Source organism: Nycticebus coucang, chromosome 15, assembly GCF_027406575.1.
Source record: "Nycticebus coucang isolate mNycCou1 chromosome 15, mNycCou1.pri, whole genome shotgun sequence".
Taxonomy (NCBI): Eukaryota; Metazoa; Chordata; class Mammalia; order Primates; family Lorisidae; genus Nycticebus; species Nycticebus coucang.
In genome coordinates, this window is record NC_069794.1 from 59,818,469 (window position 1) to 59,846,086 (window position 27,618).

The 27,618-nt window shown below is 37.1% G+C and overlaps 1 protein-coding gene and 1 pseudogene across 1 annotated transcript in view; one reads left to right on the forward strand and one right to left on the reverse strand.

Annotated features, from left to right (window-relative positions):
- VWA8 (von Willebrand factor A domain containing 8) overlaps positions 1-27,618 on the reverse strand; it is a 468,998-nt gene that overhangs the window by 395,579 nt on the left and 45,801 nt on the right. Inside the window, exons 3-4 of the mRNA XM_053563447.1 lie at positions 25,675-25,805; positions 22,269-22,379 (exon numbers count right to left, since the gene is read on the reverse strand). Coding sequence (XP_053419422.1) covers positions 22,269-22,379; positions 25,675-25,805 — 242 coding nt within the window. The remainder of the gene's footprint in view (positions 1-22,268; positions 22,380-25,674; positions 25,806-27,618) is intronic.
- LOC128567155 (uncharacterized) lies at positions 13,647-13,752 on the forward strand (annotated as a pseudogene).

A 27,618-nucleotide genomic window follows, 5' to 3' on the forward strand; every position in this document is an offset into this window, starting at 1 on the left:
CTCCACAATGACCAACCCAATCCTATACCACAAAAGTAAACTCACTCAGAAACTTCGGATCAAACTCCAACTTCCACACTGGCGAAAGGATTAAAAATGTCCACTGGACCTTTGAAAAACTCGATACCCAAAATTCCACCAGACTTATCCTTACTCTCCATCAATGTGAATGGCTTAAACTGTCCTCTAAAGAGGCATAGGTTAGCTGACTGGATACAAAAACTTAAGCCAGATATTTGTTGCATACAAGAGTCACATCTCAACTTAAAAGACAAATACAGACTCAGGGTGAAAGGATGGTCATCCATATTTCAGGCAAATGGTAATCAGAAAAAAGCAGGTGTTGCAATTTTATTTGCAGATACAGTAGGCTTTAAACCATCAAAAGTAAGGAAGGACAAGAATGGTCACTTCATATTTGTTAAGGGTAATACTCAATATGACGAGATCTCAATTATTAATATCTATGCACCCAACCAGAATGCACCTCAATTTATAAGAGAAACTCTAACAGACATGAGTAACTTGATTTCCTCCAGCTCCATAATCGTTGGAGATTTCAACACTCCCTTGGCAGTGTTGGATCGATCCTCCAGAAAGAAGCTGAGCAAAGAAATCTTAGATTTAAACCTAACCATCCAGTATTTAGATTTAGCAGACATCTACAGAACATTTCATCCCAACAAAACTGAATACACATACTTCTCATCAGCCCACGGAACTTACTCCAAAATTGATCACATTTTAGGTCACAAGTCTAACCTCAGTAAATTTAAAGGAATAGAAATTATTCCATGCATCTTCTCGGACCATCATGGAATAAAACTTGAATTGAGTAACAACAGGAATCTGCATACCCATACAAAAACATGGAAGTTAAATAACCTTATGCTGAATGATAGCTGGGTCAGAGATGAGATTAAGAAGGAAATCACCAATTTTTTGGAACAAAATGACAATGAAGACACAAGCTATCAGAACCTCTGGGACACTGCAAAGGCAGTTCTAAGAGGGAAATTTATAGCACTGCAAGCCTTCCTCAAGAGAACGGAAAGAGAGGAAGTTAACAACTTAATGGGACATCTCACGCAACTGGAAAAGGAAGAACATTCCAACCCCAAACCCAGTAGAAGAAAAGAAATAACCAAAATTAGAGCAGAATTAAATGAAATTGAAAACAAAAGAATAATACAACAGATCAATAAATCAAAAAGCTGGTTTTTTGAAAAGGTCAATAAAATAGATAAACCTCTGGCCAACCTAATCAGGAAAAAAAGAGTAAAATCTCTAATATCATCAATCAGAAACAACAAAGACAAAATAACCACAGACTCATCAGAAATCCAAAAAATCCTTAATGAATATTACAAGAAACTTTATTCTCAGAAATATGAAAATCTGAAGGAAATAGACCGATACTTGGAAGCACGCCACCTTCCAAGACTTAACCAGAATCAAGTGGAAATGTTGAACAGACCCATAACAAGTTCAGAAATAGCATCAACTATACAAAACCTCCCTAAAAAGAAAAGCCCGGGACCAGATGGTTTCACGTCAGAATTCTACCAAACCTTTAAAGAGGAATTAGTACCTATATTACTCAACCTGTTCCAAAATGTAGAAAAAGAAGGAAGACTACCCAACACGTTCTATGAAGCAAATATCACCCTGATCCCCAAACCAGGAAAAGACCCAACAAGAAAAGAAAATTATAGACCAATATCACTAATGAATATAGATGCAAAAATATTCAACAAGATCCTAACAAACAGAATCCAGCAACACATCAAACAAATTATACATCATGACCAAGTTGGTTTTATCCCAGGGTCTCAAGGCTGGTTCAATATACGTAAATCTATAAATGTAATTCAGCACATAAACAAATTAAAAAACAAAGACCATATGATTCTCTCAATTGATGCAGAAAAAGCTTTTGATAATATCCAGCATCCCTTCATGATCAGAACACTCAAGAAAATTGGTCTAGAAGGGACTTTTCTTAAACTGATAGAGGCTATCTACAGCAAACCCACAGCCAATATCATATTGAATGGAGTTAAATTGGAATCATTTCCACTCAGATCAGGAACCAGACAAGGCTGCCCATTGTCTCCATTGCTTTTCAACATTGTAATGGAAGTTTTAGCCACCGCAATTAGGGAAGAAAAGGCGATCAAGGGTATCCATATAGGGTCAGAAGAGATCAAACTCTCGCTCTTCACAGATGATATGATTGTGTATCTGGAAAACACTAGGGACTCTACTACAAAACTCCTAGAAGTGATCAAGGAATACAGCAGCGTCTCAGGTTACAAAATCAACATTCATAAATCGGTAGCCTTTATATACACCAACAACAGTCAAATTGAAAAAGCAGTTAAGGACTCTATCCCATTCACAGTAGTGCCAAAGAAGATGAAATATTTGGGAATTTACCTAACAAAAGACGTGAAAGATCTCTATAAAGAGAACTATGAAACTCTAAGAAAAGAAATAGCTGAAAATGTTAACAAATGGAAAAACATACCATGCTCATGGCTAGGAAGAATCAACATTATCAAAATGTCCATACTACCCAAAGCAATATATACTTTCAATGCACTCCCTATTAAAGCTCCACTGTCATATTTTAAAGATCTTGAAAAAACATTACTTCGTTTTATATGGAATCAGAAAAAACCTCGAATAGCCAAGACATTACTCAGAAATAAAAACAAAACAGGAGGAATCACACTACCAGACCTCAGACTTTACTACAAATCGATAGTGATCAAAACAGCATGGTATTGGCACAAAAACAGAGAAGTAGATATCTGGAATAGAATAGAGAACCAAGAGATGAATCCAGCTACTTACCGCTATTTGATTTTTGACAAGCCAATTAAAAACATTCAGTGGGGAAAAGATTCCCTATTTAACAAATGGTGCTGGGTGAACTGGCTGGCAACCTGCAGAAGACTGAAATTGGACCCACACCTTTCACCATTAACTAAGATAGACTCTCATTGGATTAAAGATTTAAACTTAAGACATGAAACTATAAAAATACTAGAGGAGAATGCAGGGAAAACCCTTGAAGAAATTGGTCTGGGTGAGTATTTCATGAGGAGAACCCCCCGGGCAATTGAAGCAGCTTCAAAAATACACTACTGGGACTTGATCAAACTAAAAAGCTTCTGCACAGCTAAGAACACAGTAAGCAGAGCAAGCAGACAGCCCTCAGAATGGGAGAAAATATTTGCAGGGTATAACTCTGACAAAGGTTTAATAACCAGAATCCACAGAGAACTCAAACGCATCAGCAAGAAAAAAACAAGGGATCCCATCGCAGGCTGGGCAAGGGATTTGAAGAGAAACTTCTCTGAAGAAGACAGGCGCACGGCCTTCAGACATATGAAAAAATGCTCATCATCTTTAATCATCAGAGAAATGCAAATCAAAACTACTTTGAGATATCATCTAACTCCAATGAGACTAGCCTATATCACAAAATCTCAAGACCAGAGATGTTGGCGTGGATGCGGAGAAAAGGGAACACTTCTGCACTGCTGGTGGGAATGCAAATTAATACATTCCTTTTGGAGGGATATATGGAGAACACTCAGAGATCTAAAAATAGATCTGCCATTCAATCCTGTAATTCCTCTGCTGGGCATATACCCAGAAGACCAAAAATCACAACATAACAAAGATATTTGTACCAGAATGTTTATTGCAGCCCAATTCATAATTGCTAAGTCATGGAAAAAGCCCAAGTGCCCATCGATCCACGAATGGATTAATAAATTGTGGTATATGTATACCATGGAATACTATGCAGCCTTAAAGAAAGATGGAGACTTTACCTCTTTCATGTTTACATGGATGGAGCTGGAACATATTCTTCTTAGTAAAGTATCCCAAGAATGGAAGAAAAAATATCCAATGTACACAGCCCTACTATGAAACTAATTTGGGACTCTCACATGAAAGCTATAACCCAACTACAACTTAACAATAGGGGGAAGTGGGAAAGGGGGGGGTGGGTAGAGGGAGGGGAATCGGTGGGATCACACCTGTGGTGCATATTACAGGGGTATTTGCGAAACTTGGTAAATGTAGAATATAAATGTTTTGGCACAGTAACTGAGACAACGCCGGAAAGGCTATGTTAACCACTGTGATAAAAATGTGTCAAATGGTTTATGAAGTGAGTGTATGATGCCCCATAATCATATCATTGTATACACTTATGATTTAATAAAAAAATTAAAAAAAAAAAAAAAAAAATACTGTAGTATAGAGAATCACATTCTATTTCAAGAAATCAACAAAGATCAATATTGTACAGATAAAAGCAGAGATTTTATATTTTTACATATATATATAAAATTTCTATAGTTGTGCCAGGGACAGACTAGCCAAAGACCAAACACTCCAGGGTACCCAAGAAGTTTGTCCCTGTATCATTGTGTCTTTAGGGCCAGGCATGATTATAAAGCTTTTCCCAAAGATCTGGGGGGTGGAAATGGGGTGGGTGGGATGGGTAATGGATCACTGGAGTTGGGATGGAGGGGAATATTATGAGTGCTCGATAAATATAAAATTATGAAAAAAGAAAAAAGAAATTCCAAGCTCATAAGCATTATAACACTCATAAGGACCACAAATATTTTAAGGAAAGGGTATGAAAGGTTGTATTGTAGAAATTAAAAAATGAAAAGCAGAAGCAAAGACAATCCTTTCAAGTAGCAATAAGACCTAGAAATAAAGCCACTGAAGCAACTTATAAAGTACCTTATATACTTGGGGGGGGGGGGGTAAGACATTCAGTAATATAGAAATTCTGTAAAATGCATTATTGAAGTTGTATGATGCTTAGAACCTGGTAATATTTCAAAGTACAAACAACTGCCTCTTTCAAGGAGAACCATAACTGATCAATCAGCAGGATGAATTAGGGTTCAACTAACAGAACTTCATGCAATACTTTAAAAGGAAAATGGAAATTATTCAATTATTTTGAATGAATCAGCTGATACTACTGATTCCACACAGGTTTATACTTCATTGAGGTAACAGAAGATTTTCTTTGGTATGAAGAGTTACTTGTTTTGGGCACTCTTGCAAACTGGGAATAAATGTGTTCAACAACTTTCAAGATAAACGTAACAATGGACAGAATTTGGTAAATTTAGTGAATGCATGTACAAACAGTACACCTTCCATAACAGGAAAACATGAAGAGTTTATTGCACAGATTTTAAAAAGTATTAACAGAACCAGATTCCAGAGGCTCTTTTCCATTTTCCTTTTTTTCTTTGAGACAGAGTCTCATTCTCTTATGTTGGTTATACTGCTGTGGCATCATCGCTCACAGCAACCTCAAACTCTTGGGCTTAAGCAATCTTCTTGCCTCAGCCTCCCAAATTAGCTGGGACTACCAGCATGTACCACTAAGCCTGGCTAGTTTTTCTATTTTTAAGAGAGACAGGGGTCTCACTCTTGCTTTGGCTGGTCTCGAACTCCTGAGCTCAAGAAATTTGAGCTCAACCACCCAGAATGGGTGAGGTTGAGCTCAATTTCCACCTCAACCTCCCAGAATGCTAGGATTACAGACGTGAGCCATCATACCCAGCCTCTCATTTCCCTTTTTTCCCCCCCATATTAAGTAGGTCACATGCTGTCATTTCTTTTCACCTGGTATCAGCATAAATCTCTGTGCTACAGTTACTATTTTAAGTGACACTAGGCAACAAATTATAAGTATTTTTAAGGTAATATGGCTCTGTCAGCTTTGTAGCATGTTAAAGTTGAATGATGAGATATTCAGGGTACATTTGCTATACCATTCTAAAGTGCACTGGCTATCACAGAGGCATATGTTAGCCAAAATTTTATCTCTGCCAGAACAGATAGTTAAATTTTATGAAGAACAGACTCAGCAGTCTGAATTATTAAAATATTTCTATAGGAATGCAGCATTTCTGTGTGATATCACGCCAAATCAAAATGACTTGAATATTTCTTTGCAAGGTAAAACTAAGTCTACGTAAGATATGTGGGAAAAAAATCCAAGTATTTAAAAAGAAGCTATCTTTTTCAAAATACATCTCCTTCAAAAGGAAATTTTAGGTGGCCATTGTCCACAGTTAGCAAAGGTCATTGATTAGCAGGATGATATAAGCGAATCATTTGAAGAATACTCAGCTATTATAAACCTACTAATTGGAGACAAGAATACAATGAAAGATTCACAGACTTTGAGAATCATGACATCACACTCAAATTAGAATTTTTTTCAGTCTCACCTAGTGATATCACTACAGATGGAATTGACTGAGCTCTCAGGAGATGACGTTTTAAAGTCACTGTATGATACTAAGAAAGATGCCATTGAAATATGGAAAAATGCAGTACAATACCCACACCATCAGCAACGTGCCCAAGATACGCTTTCTTGTTTTTCAACACTTATTGTTGTGAATCTACATTCTCCTACTGACTCACATCAAGATGCCTTTAAAGTCACAGATGTCTGATACCATCTAGAGCAGTGATTCTCAACATTCCTAATGCCACAACCCTCTAATACAGTTCCTCATGTTGTGGTGACCCCCAACCATAAAATTTTTTTCGTTGCTACTTCATAACTATAATTTTCCTACTGTTACGAATCGTAATGTAAATATCTGATATGCAGGAGACCCCAAAGGGGTCGCAACCCACAGATTGAGAACTGCTGTTCTAGAAGATCAACACAGACTGAGAACCTCCATCCTGAAAAAAATAGTCAAATGCATTCTAACAAAAAGCAAAGTCATTAAAAAGTTAGTTAACTTTAAATTAACAAGTAGTTTCCATTTTTTAGTTATTAAGCCATAATAAATCTTTACAAAATAATACATATACATTTTTAAATACATCTAACTTAAGTTTTCTGAATGTGGACTTATTTGATTACAGCTAAATTCAAGTGGCCTTCCAACATGAAAAGGTTCTCCACACCTATGCTTGATATGTTGAAAATTTACTATACGGACTGTTACATAAAATAACTGTAGCATCATTTTTCTCCTGAAATCTTTAAAAAAAAAAAAAAATAAGGAACAGTGCACATATATTTTTCATGTGGCATGACTAGTTGTGATCCATCCTCAAGAGTAAAAATTAGACCAACTATAAGAATCTTTTAAAAAGTTATTTTATAAACAACAGAAATTTATTTCTGAGAGTTCAGGAGACTGGCAAGTCCAAGCTGTGGTTATTACAGTTAAAGAACAGATATTACCCTTGACTCAGAAAACTTAGAATCTTATCCATCAACATCAAGTCTATGAGCCTATGCAAACTACCTATAGTCTCGGTTTCATCATAAATTAAATATTCATAGAGAGAACAGAGCCCAGAATTGTTGAACCTCTAATTTTGAAAACTCTCCATGTGGCTATAAGCTATAGGCCTTCATGTATTATATAAGGTAAAGTCCTATACATGTCTCTAGGGTATAGGCCTCAATAACTCCATGCATACAATTATAGGCCTTTACATATCTGTGAAGTATAGGCTTGTAAGAGTCTAAAAGCTGCAAGCCAATGTGTCTATAAAGTGCAGGCCTATGTGTGTCTGTAATATTTAGGCCTATATGTGTCTACAAGGTATGAGCCAATGCACGTATGTGTATTGTAAGGAGTTTTTCCTGTCGTTCAAGCTACAGAGCTTCCAGAGTCCTAATTTTCTCAAATAGAAATACAGGAAAATGCAGCAAGATCCTTCTGGCCCAGACATCTCATACCACAGTTTTTAACAACTCAACACACAGACATAAAGGATTTCAAGATAAAAGTAGGTGCATGACCTAAATCAAAAACTGTCTAAGCCCCTGCTCTAGATTTGCTTCTGATTTGAGATAAGACCTTAGGCAAGCAATTAATCTGGATGTCTGCGTCCTCATTTATTAAATAAGAACATCCTCAAGGGGTACTGTACAATGTAACAATTTTAGAGTCAAAGTGGTACATGAAAGAATATAAAGCTATTGAATCTATTAAAATATAAATCATTACTAATGTACCCATTACTTAATAATAATAGATTTCAAAGACCTTCAGTGACTACTGTGTAAGCATACTGAAGAAGCAAAATAAAAATTAAAAAAAAGTTACATTTCAAGTTCTTCATTTTAAGTATCGGAATAGATCAGACTGATTTTTGGTTGCTCTACCACTTACATGCTATGGATGACTTGGGTTAGTCACTTCTATATTTATGAGCCTCCGTTTCTTTCTAAAGCTAGGCTCTTCATGGTGTTTATCTCAGAAATTGTGTTGAAGATTAAATGTGATGACCTCTGGCAATTATTATGAGTTCTCTTATGAGTACTATCATCATCTTTGGTCACTGTAGTCATCACTTTCATAATCATCATCACTGTACTTTTTAGGGAAGTAGTAGCATGTGGTAGAAAGTATCTGAGCTTTGAAATTGGACAGAGCCTGCTTCAAATTCTATTCTGCTATTTATCCGTTGTATGGCTATACAACTGCCCTCTAAGCCTCAGTTACTTAATCTGTAAAATGGAGAAGTCATCCTCCTCCTAAGGATGTTTTGAAGATTAAATGTAATGGATGGCTTCCAAAAAAAAGTTTCCTTTTCATCTCCTTTGATCAATAGATAAAGTATTATAAGTATGTATGCATGCATGGCTGATCATAGCTCACTATATAACCTCACACTTCTGGACTCAGGTGAATCTCCTGCCTCAGCCTCTCAAGTAGTCAGGATTATAGGTGAGTGCCACTAGAGACAGGGTCTTAGTATTATTATCCAGGCTGGTCTCAAATTCCTGGCCTTAACCAAGACTCCCACCACAGCCTTAAAAAACTGGAATTATAGGCATGAGCCACTGCACTCAGTCTCCCTTGATTTTTAAAAATGAGTTACATAAACTTGTCAGTTAACACTATAAATACTGTACATAGTATTATGATAGCAACATAGTATGGAATAAGAATTCAAGGCCTGAGTTCTAACATAGTGCCAGAGGAAATGTACAAAGTCCAAGTGTTAATCAGAACATATTATAACAGTGTATTTACTTATGATAGTGAAAAGTTAGGAAGAGCCTAACACAATAAAATGAGAAGGTGGGAGAAACAGTAATGTTAAATAAATTAGGTTTTTTATTTGATAAAAAATTGTAAGATACAAAAAGTTCATCTTTTTGAGGAATTTCCAATGTCATATGGAGATATGTTTTGATAGAATGTTTTTTTAAAAACATGCTGTACACAGTGCCTGTGGCTCAGTGAGTAGGGCGCCGGCCCCATATACGAAGGGTGGCAGGTTCAAACCAGCCCCTGGCCAAACTGCAACAACAAAAACAACAACAAAGCCGGGCATTCTGGCAGGCGCCTGTAGTCCCAGCTACTTGGGAGGCTGAGGCAAGAGAATTGCTTAAGCCCAAGAGCTGGAGGTTGCTGTGAGCTATGATGCTAAGCACTCTACAGAGGGCAACATAGTAAGACTCTGTCTCTTTAAAAAAAAATACTGTAAACTTTTTTTACATGGTATACTGTTTTTGTAAAAATCAGGTATTATACATGATAAATAGATAAATAGATAACTTAGTTTAACATCTTCCTTTATCATCAACCATCCTTAGTCCTGCTTGAGAATGAGCAAAGGGGTTAAGGACCATGACCATTTGGGGGTTTTTGTTAGTTTCTAGCTGAAATACCAGTTTAGTAATAACTTGGACAGCAGTCACAGGGGCTTACGTGCCTACAAGTTCAACGACAATGAAAACCCCAAACTTTCTCCCCACCATGCAGTCGTAGGTAGTTTTGCATCTATGTTGGCTAACCTAAGTTACAGGCATCTACTGACAGTGAATAAAGACAGCATCTTTCCCTTGAGCTCAGATATCAAACTCAATTGTTAAGAATATCAAATAAATATATGAAATTTTTCAATAAATAAATATAAAGCCATTTCAGTCTAAACATATGAGTAGCTGGTTGTCAACTGGCAACTTAATCTACCTAGAATTCAGATAAGAATAATTATATTCTGATGACTCATAATATATGTTGAAAAGGCAGATATCGATGGAAAAGTGACCTGGTCTCATCCAAAGCCTGTTTATTCCCAATTAATGTCAAATTTTAAAGAAGTTCATTTTCTAAGGAGAAATTTACCATCAAATAAATGTATCAATTATGTTCAAGATAGTTTTTTTGGTGCCAGAGATGAGCAAGACAGTTATAGTGGGGAAGCAATAAATGCGTGAGCAAAGAAATAAGTAGGTAAATTCAGATAGATTACATTGTGCAATGGGACAGGATGATGTAGCACCATATTATGTGGCAAGGTGGTGGGCATGACCAGAGACTACATTAGCTAAAATATCCAGGGAATGTTAACCTAATTATAGTAAGAATATAATGAGAGAAAATCACATGAAGGGGAGGAAATATCAAGTACAAAGGAAGGCGACTGTAGCTGGTGCCTAGAATGCAAAAGAAAGAGTGAAAGGAGATAGGTGAGCAAGGATTAGATCCTATGGAGTGTTACAGGCCATATTACAAGGCCTGAATTTTATCTGGGGTTTGATGAGAAGTTCTTGCATGGCTTTAAGCAACTGATAGGATCAGATTGTAAATAACACAGGAAAGAATAGTAATGATGAGGAAAATAAGATGGAAGAAAAAATATGAAAATCAGATGAAACCTCAAAAAATAGTCTAAAGCAATTTAGAGCAAGAACCAACATTCCTACACCTTAACCACAGGCTCTGAAGGTATCAGTGACTTTATAGTACAGTAAATAATCATAATGAGCAAGAGTCACCAAAAAAAGTAAGAGTGTATTTTAAAATACTTTCATACATTTATATGACACAAAATATAAACAATATAAGTTGACAAATATGTACTATCTGAAAATATGCTTTTCAGAATGACAAGGGGATTGTATCATTTCACAAAATAATCTACTTTTAGAAAAAAAAATAATAATTTACTTTTATCCTCCAAGACAAAAAATCTTTAGCTAATCAATAAATTTAATTGTCTAAAAAAACTTAATCCCTAAAAAGCCAGTTTTATGATGTCTTTCAAATAATATACATAAAAATCCTTTCTCTTCCTCATTATTTGCATTACAATAACCAAGCCAGCTATAATATTCATTTTTAAATATATTTTATTTTATTTATTTATTTTTTTTTTTTTTTTTGAGACAGAGCCTCAAGCTGTCACCCTGGGTAGAGGGCCATGGCATCACAGCTCACAGCAGCCTCCAACTCCTGGGCTCAAGCAAGTCTCCTGCCTCCGCCTCCCAAGTAGCTGGGACTATAGGCACCTGCCACAACACCTGGCTATATTTTGGTTGCAGCCATCATTGTTTAGCAGGCCTGGGCTGGATTCAAACCCACCAGCTTAGGTATATGTGGCTGGCACCTTAGCAGTTTGAGCCATAGACGCCGAGCCGATTTTTAAATATATTTTAAAATCCATACTCTACCAAACAAAGCCAGCTCTTTTACTGTCATTTACATATATTCCTCTCTCCTCTACTCAGGCCATTGTGTCAATGTCTAATTCCTCTATCTAGCTCATAACTATCACAACTCATATCCCAGCCCTCATTCTTACCCACTTTGGGTATGGAGAAAAAAGCAGGCAAATGTCTTTAAAAACCTTGCCAGTTGGAGATAGTGTGCAGCATACAGAGCTCCTGTGTATTTCTAAATACCATAAGCAGGCCAGGAGTGGTGGCTCACACATGTAATCCTAGTACTCTGGGAGGCCAAAGTGGTTGAATTGCTTGAGCTCATGAGTTTGAGATCAGCCTGAACAAAAGTGAGACCCCCGTCTCTACTAAAAATAGAAAAACTGAGGCAAGAGGACCTCCTGAGCCCAAGAGTTGGAGGTTGCTGTGAACTATGACACCACAGCACTCTACCCAGGATGATAGCTTGAGATTGTCTCAAAAATTAAATACATGTATATATCATAAGCAATCAGTATGCTTAAAAAATTTTTTTCAGGCTCAGTGCCCGTAGCACAGTGGTTATAGAGCAAGCCACATGCACCAAGGCTGCCAGGTTGAAGCCTAGCCTGGGCCAGCTAAACAATGACAACTGCAACAAGAAAATAGCTGGCTACTGTGGTGGGAGCCTATAGTCCCAGCTACTTGGGAGGCTGAGGCAAAAGAATCGCTTAAGCCCAAAAGTTGGAGATTATTATGAGCTGTGACGTCAGGACACTCTACTGAGAGTGACAAACTGAGACTCTGTCTTTTTTTTTTTTTTTTTTGTAGAGACAGAGTCTCACTTTATGGCCCTCGGTAGAGTGCCAAGGCATCACAGAGCTCACAGCAACCTCCAACTCCTGGGCTTAAGTGATTCTCTTGCCTCAGCCTTCGGAGTAGCTGGGACTACAGGCGCCCGCCACAATGCCTGGCTTTTTTTTTTTTTTTTTTTTGGTTGCAGTTCAACCGGGGTTGGGTTTGAACCTGCCACCCTCGGTATATGGGGCCGGCGCCTTACCAACTGAGCCACAGTCGCCGCCCAAGACTCTGTCTTAAAAAAATTTTTTTCAGAATCTTAAATTTAACATTTTTATTAACTGCAATATTCCAGATTTTCTGTCAAGCAACCTAATTCTTCAGGTAGGTTCTTAAATACATTAAAATACAAGGAATTACCAGACCATATATTTTAGAAAACTACCACAATATAAAATTTTAAAAATTAAATATGCTTGATCAAATGATTCTTTCTACCATTCCAAAAAGTTTATAAATTTTTTCGGTAGAAATGATCCTCTGAATTAATATCTACCTTTGTCAGAGATAACCAACGAAAGAAAGAAATTAGGAATAGTGACATTTCTTTACCTAGTGAAAAATGTAAGTTGTTGACTCTAAAAATAATATAAGCTTTTGAAAATACAAATTTATTTTTATCATGTGGCCATTATGTGGATCACTAGGTTTGGAATTCATACTACTAAATTGAGAGTCAAAGTCAACAGATCAGAAATAAAAAATCCTAGCTGATATTTCAAAATGCACTTATACACAAAGAAAATACACAAGAGTTTTAAAAAATGTTTAAAATGATAAATACATCATTTCCACTCTAGGGCTAGGAAGTCAACGTAGAAAATTACTAACTAGTGAGTGTTACCTATTGACATTTGTAGGTAATGTACATGAGCATGAACAGCTCATTTTTGTTTTTTGTTTTTGAGACAGTCTCACTTTGTCACCCTCAGTAGAGTGTCATAGCATCACAGCTCAGAGGAACCTCAAACTCTTGAACTTAAGCGATTCTCTTGCCTCAGCCTCCCAAGTGGCTGGGACTACAGGCACCCGCCAGAAGACCCGGCTACCTTTTTTTTTTTTCCTTTTTGCAGTTTTGGCCGGGGCTGGGTTTGAACCCACCACCTCCAGGATATGGGGCCGGCGCCCTACCCCTTTGAGCCACAGGTGCCACCCCCTCGGCTACTTTTTTTTAGAAAGGAGGTCTCGCTCTGGCTCGGGCTGGTCTGGAACTCGTAAGCTTGGGCAATTCACCTGCCTTGGCCTCCCAGGAGGATTACAGGTATAAGCCACTGGGCTTGGCCTATGAACAGCTCTTTTAAAATGCCCCAGTATCACTTCTTGGCCTTTTGGCTAAGATTAAGTATAGTATCTGTTCTCATCAGTTTAATAAAAATGCCCCAGTAAAATTATATAATAAAAATGTCTGACAACTCTATCATTTGTTTGAAAATTTATCTATTATTTTTCAAATTATAATTTATATTTTAATTATTAAAACTTTGAATCTGACCTTGCTGTGTGCCACACCTTCTGGGGGCAAGACATTACCTAACAAATGCCATCAGTGTAACCTGGCTTATTGTGCCCTCAATGAATCCCCAACAATAAAATAATAATAATAATAATAATAATAATAATAATAATAAAAATAAATTAAAAAAAAAACTTTGAATCTGAAAAATAAGACAAAGGTGGAGCAAGATTGCAGACTAGACACATCTCCTTGCTGGCTACTCATGATGAGATGAGGAAAGTGGTCTTCAGCCACCTCTGGCTTGGGGAATCAGCATAGAGACATCTCTCTCGGGTCACCGTGAAGCAGCAGGAGACATCAGGAGCCAATGAGGACATCTAAAGCTGAGGAAAACCCACGTGCTTGGTATGGGCAACTCCGAGAGGTCTGGGGAAGGGAAAGGGTCATCCTGCAGTACTTTGATTTTGGATTGGACTGCTCACTGAAGCAGCAAGTAGACTCGAACAGCATCTGGCTGCCAAGGTAGGGTGGTTCTCCAATTGGCTTGGCTGCTGGTCAGAAGATAACACTGCGGGAAGATCACTTACATAGGAGGATCAGTCCATGAGGCCATAGTGCATGGTGGGCTCCAGGCTGCCTGCTGAGGTCCACAGGCCATTCCAGGGGTGAGCTGAATGGTCCCCTCTCAACTCGCCCCCACCCCCAGGGCCTCTTTGATGTCAGGGGACACTGTCTAATGGGTATCCTGGGAAATCAAAAGCTTCAAAGCAATAGCTTTGTGACTCCAGTCCTGCAGAGACTGAATGCTGATGAAGAAACAGGACCATTTGAGGGCAAAAAAGTCAGGAAGACAAGATCGGTCTCCTTTCACCTAGAGAGTAGCTTCCCATCCCCATCATATACAATAAATTCAGCGTGGTTCTCTGGCTCCTAACAACACCACAATGCCACCTGGTGACCAGGCAATATTGCAATATATACACATATTATATAGATACACACACACTTTTTATTTTTTTTACATTTTTTTGCTTCTTTTTTTCACTGTTTTTCTTTAGGTTTTTTTTTCCCCCTCTTTTATTATTGTTTATTTGTCTAGTTTTTTTCTGTTTGGTTGTATTTTTATTTTTTCATTTTTAATTTTTTCTATACCAAGGGTTCCTCCATTTTTGTTATGGTTTTTCGGCCCCTTTCATTCTTTCTTTCTTTATTATTTTTTTCCTTTTTTTCTCTCTTGGTAGAGATTTTACTAGTTTTTTCATCTTTCCTACATAAATTTCTCATATAACACCTAACCTACCCCCTTTATTTCTTCTTCTTTACCTTATACTATTATATTTTGAACTTTTAATCCATTTTTATTAATTTTTTTCATTTTTTTCCCCTTGTCTCTGAGGGCTAGGAGTTCACTGCATTAGCATGCCTGGGGGTCATGGCATTGGTCTGGCTCAAGGAGGCCATGAGCTCATGTATTAAGTCTCCTCCTAGCTTTGGCTTTTGGAAAGAAGGTATTGACAGGTCCTCACTGTGATATACTGCTCATTTCTTTCTATATTTGGCAGAGATAGGGTCTTGCATTTGCCCAGGCTGATAAGAAGCTCCTAACTTCAAAGAACCCAATCAGATCGGCCCTCCAATGTCCTACAGCTGCAAGTATGGCTAAAACACCCCACTGAACACCATCATTTCTTGTGTTACTCTCTTTCTCTCTTACTGTCCTTTTCTTTCCTTTGCTTCAATTCATTCCTTCCACCCCCTACTTGTCTTTTTTTGTTTCCCTCTTTATCTTCTTTCCTTTCTCCCTTTTCACTCATACCCTTGTCTTTCTTTTGACCTGGTACCAAAAGCCCACTTCACCACCTAAGCTCTGAGACAAGGTAATTTAAAACAAAAGAGGTAGTGAAAAGGAAAAAGTAGGGGAATGAAGTGAACAAGAAGAAAACACACATGAGGAGGAACCAACAGAAAAATTGTGACAACATCAAAAACCCCAGAATAGAGTAACACCCTCCCCCCAACCAAGGGATCATGAGGTAGCAACTGCAGAGGATTTCACCTATAAAGAATTAATGGAAATAACAAAAAGGGGATTTAAAATGTGGATGGCAAAAACAATAAAGGGAATTGATGAGAAAGTGGAAAAACAAAACCAAAAAATGGACAAAATATATGCAGAATATAGAAAGTATATGGCAGAGCTTAATAACTTAAAGGAGTCAATCGGGGAACTTAAGATGCAATAGAAAGTATCAATAACAGATTAGACCATGGAGAAGAAAGAATCTCAGAGATAAAGGACAAAGTTTTGAGCTATCCCAGGCAGTTAAAGAGGCAGAAAGGAAGAAAAAGAAAGCACATTGTTCACTCAGAATAATGGGACTTCATGAAGCATTCAAACATACAAATTATAGGTACTCCCTTCAGCCATAAAAAGGGACAAAAGAATAATGTCTTTTGTTGCAACTTGGATAGAACTGGAGACCATCATCCTAAGTGAAGTATCTCATAAACAGAAAAGACAGATACACACAGGCAAAAGAGATTTAAAGATGGTGAAACCAAGAGAGCAGAGAATGGAAGGGGATAAAGAGTAAAAATTTATGTCTGGTGTACAATGAACAGTATTCTGGTGAGGAACATACTAAAACCCCGACTTCAGCATTACATAAGTATCCATGTAAGAAAAACATTTGTACTCCCCTCGATATTTAATACTGTATTTTGAAATAAAAATAAAGAGATTAGGATCTGAAAAAAAAAAAATTATAGGTACTCCTGAAGAGGAAGAAGAACATCCCAAAAGAATGGAAGCCCTACTGGAGGATATCGTAAATGAAAACTTCTCAAGTATCACTGAAGATGCTGAAACATGCCTTTTAGAGAAATATTAAACTTCAGGTCATCTCAACACAAAGAGAGCCATCTCCAAGACAAATTGTACTGAACCTGTCCAAAGTCAAAACCAAACAGAAAATTCTGCAATCAGCCAGGAGTAAGCACTAATTGATCTACAGTGGCAGATCCACGAGGTTGACAGTGGACTTCTCAGCTAAAACTTTCCAAGCCAGAAGAGAATGGTCACATACCTTTAACCTTCTTAAACAAAACAATTTTGGCCCAGAATTCTGTATCCTGCTACACTAAGCTTCAAAGTCAATAGAGAAATGAAATCTTTTACTGATAAGCAAATACTGAGGAAATTTACCAGAATAAGACCAGCTCTACAGGAAATACTTAGACCTATTCCTCATACTGACTATCACAATAAACCACCAGCAAAGTAAACATCCACAAATTAAAGGACAAAATCTAGCTTCCACAATGACACAAAGGATAAAACAAAGCAATGGACCTTTCAAAAAATAAGATGACTAGAACTCCATCACACTTATCAATTCTCTCAATAAATGTAAATGGCTTGAATTCCCCACTGAAGAGGCATAGGCTGGCGATAGGATAAAAAAGTACATGCTAGGCTGGGTATGGTGGTTCACACCTATAATCCTAGCATTCTGGGAGGCTGAGGTGGGTGGATTGCTTGAGCTCAGGGTTCCAGACCAGCATGAGCAAGAGGAGATCCCATCTCTAAAATTAGCCAGGTATTATGGCAGGTGCCTATAATCCCAGACTTGGGAGGCTGAAGCAAAAGAATCACTTAAGCCCAAGAGTTTGAGGTTGGGATGCCACAGCACTCTACCTGGGCAAGACAGTGAGACTCATTTCAAAAAAAAAAAAAAAAAGTCAGGCGGCACCTGTGACTCAGTGGGTAGGGTGCCTGCCCCATACACCGAGGGTGGCAGGTTCAAACCCGGCCCCAGCCAAATTGCAACAAAAAAATAGCTGGGCATTGTGGCAGGCACCTGTAGTCCCAGCTACTTGGGACGCTGAGGCAAGAGAATCACCTAAGCCCAAGAGCTGGAGGTTGCTGTGAGCTGTGACGCCACAGCACTCTATCAAAGGTGACAAAGTAAGACTCTGTCTCTAAAAAAAAAAAGTCCTCAAGCCATCTACACATTGTCTCCACCTTACCTTGAAAGACAAAACAAGACTAAAGGGAAAGGGTGGGAAAACAATATTTCAGACAAATGGAAACTACAACAAAGGAGGGGTCGCAATCATATTTTTAGATACAAGTGAATTTCAAGCAGCTAAAGTTAAAAAAGACAAAGATAAATGAAATTGAAAACAAAAAAATCATTCGTAAAATTAATGAAACAAAAAGCTGGTTCATCAAAAAGATAAAATAAAATGGATAAACCTTTAGCCAGATTAATTAGCAACAGAAACGTAAAATCTTTAATAACCTCAATCGGAAATGAAAAAAGGGAAATAGGAGACACCACTGAGATACAAGAGATCTTATCCTTAGAAAACCCCAGAGACTCAACCATAAGACTCCTGAAAGTGATCAAGAAATACAATAATGTCTCAGAGTATAAAATGAATGTCTACAAATTAGTAGTCTTTGTACATGCCAATAACAGCCAAGTTGAGAAGCTAATAAAAAATACAATTCCCCAGGCGGCGCCTGTGGCTCAGTGAGTAGGGCGCCGGCCCCATATGCTGAGGGTGGCGGGTTCAAACCCAGCCCCGGCCAAACTGCAACAACAAAAAAAAAATAGCCGGGTGTTGTGGCGGGCGCCTGTAGTCCCAGCTGCTTGGGAGGCTGAGGCAAGAGAATCGCGTAAGCCCAAGAGTTAGAGGTTGCTGTGAGCCGTGTGACACCTCGGCACTCTACCCGAGGGCGGTACAGTGAGACTCTGTCTCTACAAAAAAAAAAATACAATTTCCTTCACAGTAGCTTCAAAGGAAATACCTAGGAATATACCTAACAAAAGATGTGAAGGACCTCTATAAAGAGAATTATGAAATCCTAAGAAAAGAAATAGACATCAACAAGTGGAAGAACATACTATGCTCTTGGCTAGGAAGAATCAACACTGTTAAAATATCTATACTACTCAAAGCAGTCTACAGATTCAATGCAATCTTCATTAAAATACCAACATCATACTTTGAAGAACTGGAAAAAATAGTTCTTCATTTTGTATGGAACCAGAAAAAAAACCATATAGCCAAGGGAATTTTCAGTAATAAAAACAATGTCAGAAGCTTCACTCTACCAGACTTTAGGTATATTACCAGTCCACAGTGATCAAAACAGAACGGCTAACCAACATATGAAAAAATGCTCATTGTCTCTAATCATCAGAGAAATGCAAATCAAAACCACCCTGAGATATCACTTAACTCCAAGGAGAATAGCCCACATCATAAAGCCCCAGATTTGAAGATGCTGGCATGGGTGTGGCGAGAGAGGGGCACTTTTACACTGTTGGTGGGACTGCAAACTAACACATCCTTTTGGAAAGAAGTATGGAGAATCCTCAAAGAACTCAAATTAGACCTCCCATTTGACCCAACAATCCCACTATTATGCATCAACGCAGATGAAAAAGAATCATTTTATCATAAAGACATTTGCACTAGATAGTTTATCACAGCTCAATTTACAATCACCAAGAGGTGGAAACAACCTAAATGCCCATCAACTCAGGAATGAATTAAAAAGCTGTGGTATACGTATACCAGGGAGCACTATTCAGCTGTAAAAAAAAAAAAAATGGTGACTTTACATCTTTTGTATTAACCTGGATGGAGATGAAACATACTTCTTAGTAAAGTATTACAAGAACAGAAAAGCTAGTATCCAATGTACTCAATTTTATTATGAAGCCAGTAGACCATCTAACACACGTCCACGTAAAAGAAAAACTTAATTCTATTCAAGGGTGGGAAGGGAAACGAGGAAGGTGGGAGAGGACCCAGATGGGGGGACTGGTGTCCATCTACTTAAAGGGCACAAGGTGCGGTATATGGCACGCCTTTTGGCTGCGGGACACAACTACAAGAGGGACATTATGTAAAAAATTCTAAAATTTTAACCAGGTGGTTTATAGCCTCACAATAATCTGAAATAATAAATAAATTAAATCAGATAAACAACAAAAATGGTATCTACAATCCAGTACAATAAAGAAACTAAGAAACTCCCACTCTTTTAATCTAGAACAGATACTATTTGTTTCAGTTTTCATGACAGTGAATTTTCTGAAGAGTTGAAGCTACTGTCTTCCATTCTAGATTGGTCCAGTTGTTAGACATTTCTGGCAATAGTACCGCACTGGTAGTGCTGTAGACCGCTTAGTGAATCACATCAGGATCATATCATGCAAGCTCCTCTCCCTACTGGTGATTTTGTTCTATGAGTTGGTTAAAGAAGCAAAGGGCAGATCTTTCTATTGTAAAGGTTATCTTTTCCCAATTTGTAATCAGAAGTAATCTATGAAGTAAACCTTTTGCATCATGTAAATAAAATAGATTCCTTTAAAATGTACTTGTGTGCTTTGGGTGGCGCCTGTGGCTCAGTGAGTAGGGCACCGGCCCCATATACCAAGGGTGGTGGGTTCAAACCCAGCCCCGGCCAAACTGCAACAAAAAAATAGCCAGGCGTTGTGGCGGACGCCTGTAGTCCCAGTTACTCAAGAGGCTGAGGCAAGAGAATTGCCTAAGCCCAGGAGTTGGAGGTTGCTGTGAGCTGTGACACCGTAGCACTCTAACCAAAGGTGACAAAATGAGACTGTCTCTAAAAAAAAAACTGTACTTGTGTGCTCTGTCTACAAAGGATTACTTTTTAGTTGTGGGAAATCTTAACTTCTCAGATAGATGATACTAAGTTTGCTCACCATCATGAAAGGGTGGTGTCTGCCAAATCTCTCCATTTTAAGTGCGTTTTTTCTTTTGATATTAATAAGTAATCCATGAGACTATATAACTATTCTATACCTCCAAAACTTTGTACTCAGTGGGTTTTTTTGTTTTGTTTTATTTTTTGAGACAGAGTCTCTCTTTGTTGCCCTCAGTAAAGTGCCATGGCGCCATATTTCATAGCAACTTCCAACTCTTGGGCTCAAGCAATTCTCTTGCCTCAACATCCCTAAAAGCTGGGACTACAACACCTGGCTATTTTTAGAGATGAGGTCTCCCTCTGGCTCAGGCTGGTCTCTAACCGGAGAACTCAGGCAATCTATCCGCCTCTGCCTCCCAAGTGCTAGGATTACATGTGTGAGATACCACAGCTAGAAGCTAGTGTTTTTGTTTTTGTTTTTGTTTTTGTTTTTAACGAATATACTCTCTTAATTATAAAGTAATAGTGTGTCCATAGTAAAACTATGAAAGTCCCTTCCACATTCCAGTCTAGACCCTAAGTCACATTTCTGTAATAACACATTTTATGTACACTCTATTAATTGCTTCTTATGTATTTTTCTTCTTTTTATCACAAATAGGATCATATTATGTACATTGTCTCACAACTTCACTGTTTTCGCTTACTATATCCTGCACGTCTTTCCTGTCAGTACATATATATTCATCTTTATTCTTTTTAATGGCTACAGAATATCCTACTTACCATTATTTACTTCATTAGTCTCTTAAATATACATCAATATTGTTTTATGCAATTTCAAACAATGTTATAATAAACATCCTTGTACAGGTGTTTTATAGAGTATACTTGGAAAACTTTGTTAGAAACATAACTGTAGCATCCAAATGTATGTGTAATTTCTTTTCTTTTGATAGATAATACCAAATTTTCTTTCAAAATTGCATCAATTTCTGCTGCCATGTATAGCAGTGCTGTTTCCTCATCCTTTCTTCCTCATCAACACTAAAATATTAGCAAATTCCTTAATCTTTGCCAATCTGAGAGGTAAAGAAAATACAACAGCTCAGTGTTTTAACTTTTATTTTATAAACAAGAAAGTAAGCATCTTTTCATGAATTTATTGGATATCTGAAATCTTTTCTCTAGGACATATTTATAGTCTTTATCGTTTTTTCTAAAAGGTATGCCTAAGAACAATATTTAATACTTTAAGCAATGTATTTGAGGAAATACATAACAAATTTCATTTTAATACTCACACAATATTTCTAGTTGGTGATCTGCATCTAAGACACTCCCCCCCAAAGAAGAAAGCTATAGTTCCTGGCAGTATATATTTAATTTCACTACATTTAATACACCTTTACCCAAGAGACCTATAGATTTAGAATACTTCCATAACTGTGCTAGAGAATTTTCTATATTAAAATATCCTTAATTCTGCTTTTAAAAAATCAAATTTCTATGGGCAAGTAGTAGGAAGCCACTGAAAACTGAGAAATCACCATATTGATCTTTAGCTAACATTTTAGAACCACTAATTTCATGTAGGGTTTCTCATTTAATAACATCAAGAAGACATTTCCAAGAACGGAAAAACCAAAAATCTAAATTAAATCTGTTTACAAAGACCTCAGCATATCTATCTATCACTGCTATATGAACCACTCTCTTTCTACTTTAAAAATCAATTTTGTATAGACCTGGAGTAAACAGTCACAGGCTAGAGTGTGATAAGAACTTGCCTGATCAATGTAAAAGGCCGTGCCTGCACGGATTTCTCTTCGCTGTTTAAGATCAGTTTCAGTGGTGTCCCTTGACAGGGCAATGTATTCAACCTCCCGTTTAGTCAGCTCCTGTAGAGTAGAGAATGAAATTATTCCAAAAATAAAATCAAATTCCCAACATAGGATTTAGAACAAGTTATCTAACAAAGCCACTACCCTAGAGAAGAGTATTTTAAATGTAATTTTAGTTTAAAACCTTTTGAGTGTCAGCTTTACAAAGAATGCAATAAATTAAACATTAACCAAAACATCTATATATTCCTCAGAACTCTATTTCTACTGAACTCAATCCTAACTCAAGCAATAATCAAAGCTAAATCTTAAAAACCTTCATTCATCTATCGAATTCTTTTCAAATACCATGAGTAATAATTTGGCAATATTACATCTTGGTTTTATCACAATCTATAGCCATTTTTTTTTTATTGCCCTCAGAAGAGTACTGTGACGTCACAGCTCACAGCAACCTCCAAATCCTCGGCTTAGGCAATTCTCTTGCCTTAGCCTCCTGCGTAGTTGGGACTACAGGTGCCCACCATAACGCCCGGCTATTTTTTTTTGTTGTTGTTGTTGCAGTTTGGCTGAGGCTGGGTTCAAACCCACCACCCTTGGTATATGGGACTGGTGCCCTACCCACTGAACCACAGGCGCTGCCCTATAGCCGTTTCTATAAGTAATGTTCATCTTTCTTAAAAAAGAATGGCTTAAACCAACTTACTCATTGACCAATGTTTACTGAGTATATACAGTATGTTAAGGTCAGAATAAGGTAAAAGGACCTTTCGACACATGCATAGTTGAAGAAAGAGAAGGAAAAGAAAAAGGAAGAGGGGGGAAAGGAAGAGGGAGGAAGAGGAAGAAGAATAATGAGGAAAAGGAGGAAAAAGAGAAAGAAGGAAGAGGAGAGGGAAATTTATTTCACCAAAACAAATCATGAACTTTGAAAGGAAAAAAGGACTCATTTTTTATAATAATTTATCCATCTTTAAAGTCATTTTGTCATACATGTAACAACTATTATACAAAAAGTTTTAAAATTATTATCCTTGGTTTTATAATATTGAATTAAAACCAATGACATTCTCCAATCAAATAAGGCATACGATGAATTTTTACTACACAGGGAGAACAAATGTGACTACTGGAATATAAAGGAATAAGTTGGATGGGCATGCCATGAACGGCAAAAGGGATATTGCCAGGCAAGAGGATTTTTTCTCCACTCTACCTCCATTGACATTAGTAAAAACGTATGATGGTTGTCATTTCTTTCTTTTAATGTACTTGTTCCCATGTTGTCATAACTTCCAATATGTATGGAAAGGAGTAAAAATTTTTAATAGAGAAAACACACAGCATAGTGGTGAAGATGTAGTGATACCAAAGGATTTTTTCCTAAAAATCAATGACTTTTCTGAAAGAGCACGATTTTGGAGTATAATAGCAGCTTCCCTTGTTAGTAGATACCTACTTCCTGCTTCTGGAATACATCATTGGTACCTCATGTCTGCTTCATTTACTGGCTGAATGTGATCTCCCTTACTGAAAAACACTGTCATTCTATAGGCTTCCATCAGTTGCCAAACATCTGTATGTTTCTTATTGTTAAGCTGCACCCCAGTTCTCCCCTGAACTTCTACAATGAGGATAACGCGCTCATTACCCTCAGCCTTGACAGCTCCCTTGGACTCTTCACCAGCCATGACAAACACCAAATTCGCCTCAGGTGCTACTCCACAAAAGAGGTATAAGCTTCAAGACAGCACCACAGGCAGAGCTGGAGGAGACAGCAGTGGCCTGTTTTGTGGAACAATCTGCAAAACTCCTTTTGTGTGAGTCAAATGTGAAATAAACACAACTATCAAATTATTTCTATTTAATTTCTCAGAGGTTCAACAGGCTTGCCCTCAAATTTCTGGCTTTAAAGATCATCTACTCTGGCTATGACTGTGCATAGGCTCTTAGACGTAGTGGCAATAGCATTCCCGGCAGAGTTCGCAAGGCAGCTTAGGCTAGTATTGAGTTTTCTTGTATGTATTTCCACAGCCTACAGCTGTCTCAGCTACACTTACAATTTAAAGTCTGGTGTGTGATTTGTTTTTGATTTTGTTTTTGTTTTTGTGTAAAGATATAGGCTACACACTTACAGACTTATGCTGCATTTTTGAACCAACAAACCTATAATCTCCTTATTTCACCTTCCCAACAAACTTCAGTCCTTGCCAGAAACAAAATCTCAGGGAGATACTATGGTCTTTGAAATGGGCAAAGTAAAGAATGAGCATCTTAAAATTAATAAGAGTCTAGCCCTAGAATTCTGAGTAGCTGATCCAGCATTCTGAGATCAGATACTTTGGCTTTATGTACCGATAAAGTGAAGATGATACTACAATGGCATGTTATACCTCACAGACTGATGGGCTAGTGGGAGTTAGGTTCTGATTTGTCTGTTGTATTTTCATTATTCCTGCCCCACATGATTTGTAAGGGCCAAAATAAATTCACCACTAAGAGCATATAAAGTAGATGCCAACGGTATAGAGAGTAATCCTTGAATAACAACACAAGGAAGCTTTAATTAAAGTTTTTTTCTTCATCCTAAAAAGTACCTTCAGGACACAATTTCATCTGATGGCATTCTTCCTTGAATCATTAGCACAATGCCTATTAATGCTGACATTATATTAGAAAAGTCTTGTGATTTTTACTTGGGTTGAGATTTGAACATTTCAGTTTATTTAACAACAGTTCTCAAAAAACTCTGAACATTTAGGAGGATAACTTGTCAGAAATGGGAAACAATGTGGGATTTGAAGTCCTATTCCATTATTTACTAGAGGGATAATGCTTGAATTATTTAACCTCTGTGAACTTGTTGTTTATACATTTAAAGAAAAAGGAGAGCATGCAACACATAAATGCTCTACAAACCTTCAGCTCTCTTTAAAGACTGCAAAACTCCAAAACATCAAGAGTATTTTTTGGCTTTTTAAAATGTGAACCTGAGATGAGGGAATGTTCTCTGAGTAGTTTAAAACTACTTTTGTAGTATAAAACTAAGTTTTGTAATTTTGTAATTTCAGATTTGCTAATTTTATCTACTCATTGCCTGAAATTATATTTCTTTTCTACTAGAAATAGTAGTCATAGCAAAAATTTGCTAAAGCTATGAAAGGCAAATATATATTTTCTTCCAAAATAACATATGCCGAACCCTTAATAAACACATCTTCTTTTGATGTTAGCATTTATTTCAACTAATGACTAATTCTAATATTTTTATTAATTCTTAATCTTAATTTATTTTAGGTCATAGCTTATCAAAGTTAAGATCCTTAGGAATTGATAAGAAATGATCGCTCACCAAGTACTGCATAGCAATAGAACGTCGAAGAGGCCCAGGAGGTCCTATTAGGAAAACATCTTGCCCCAAAAGATCTTTCTGCATTATCCATCTTAGATGATGAACTATAGATTGAGCCAGAGAATCTGAAACTTTAACAAAAAAAAAAAAAAAGAAAGAAAATGAAATACAAATTATTTATACTATTACTTATAATGTAAATCTCAAGTAATGTAGATAATATGTTTAAACACACATATATGTTTCCAGATATCTGAGATAAAGAGACAGACATACAGAGATCTGGTGACTCTTCACACTGCGTTTCAATAAAACCACTATTACTCTACACTAAAACAGGACAAATTTAGTATATCTCAAAGAATTATGTATATTCTATACTTGAAAGGTTATAGGAACATTTAAACAATTACCTATAAGTAATTCCTAAAGAAGTGAAAGTGATTTTTAAGGATGAATTGAGGAACTGGTATTTCACTTAATCACAATTTTATAGCCAAATTCTTTTGTTCCAAAAATGACCAAATCATCTCAGACAATTAATGATTATTAGTCTTAAAAATTCTGAGAAAACAGTATTATAACTTAAGTTGGCAATAGGTGAGAGGGTCTCCCAAATCTCACAGTTAGAAAGTTTGATACAGACTTAAAACTACTTCTTTAGAATTTAAAGGTAAGTCTATTCTTCTTTTTTTTTTTTTTTTAGAGACAGAGTCTCACTGTACCGCCCTCGGGTAGAGTGCCTTGACGTCACACAGCTCACAGCAACCTCTAACTCTTGGGCTTACGCAATTCTCCTGCCTCAGTCTCCGGAGCAGCTGGGACTACAGGCGCCCGCCACAATGCCCGGCTATTTTTTGGTTGCAGTTTGGCCGGGGCTGGGTTTGAACCCTCCACCCTCGGCATATGGGGCCGGCGCCCTACTCACTGAGCCACAGGCGCCGCCCAAAGTAAGTCTATTCTTCTACACCAACTCTTTGGGGAATAGAAGATTACCCATACAATGCCCTTTCTAGTCTACTGTTAAATCACCAATTAATGTGTTCATCTTCTACCTAAGTACTCTCTAAAATGTTTAATTAATTTGTGTTTCCTCATAGGTAAAGCACCAAATGACCCAGAAAGTCCAGTCCTAGGTACACAAGAAAAACTTTTAACTTTATATACATCAGGAGTCTTGTACTCAGCGGAATTGTGTGCAATAAAACTGGAGATAGGAGAATGGATAACATGTACACAATAGAATATTATAAAGCAGAAAGAACTGCCACTGCTCCCAACAATATGCTTAACCCTTAAAGATTAATAGCAAATGAAAAAGTCACAGAATAAATCACATATGCTATGATTTTAATAAATCTCAGTAAACTAGCAAATGGATTATTTAGAAATACATACATCTATTGTAAAACAGTGTTTGAAAAAGCAAAAAACAAAAGAATGATAAATTCAGGATAACTGGACATCTGAAAACAAGGAGTAGGCATGTAATCAAATTCTCACATACAGCTTCAAGGATATTGGTAATATTCTAGTTCTTAATTTGGGTATGGAGTTTCTTGTTTGTTTTATGACGCATTTGATATACACATAGACATATATATATTACATAAAGACATTTGTATGTAATGAATATTCCATACTTTCTAAACTTTGTTTAATCACCCAGTGAAGGCATGGAAGTGCCTGAAGAAGAACCAACTAAGAAAGTTAAGGGTTTTTTTTTTTCCCTCCTCTAACAGCAAAATATTGCAGATGTCGTCCCACTGTACTTGCCTTCCTCAAAGATAGCTAATATCTAACTATTGGAACAGATAATTTTCCGACTCTCATTATCTGGTGAGAAGATCAAGGACCAGGCTTTGGACAGATTGGTTGAATCATGTCACTGGAGTCACACTAATGCATATTATAATTTTCCCAATGCAAATGTTTACCCATCTG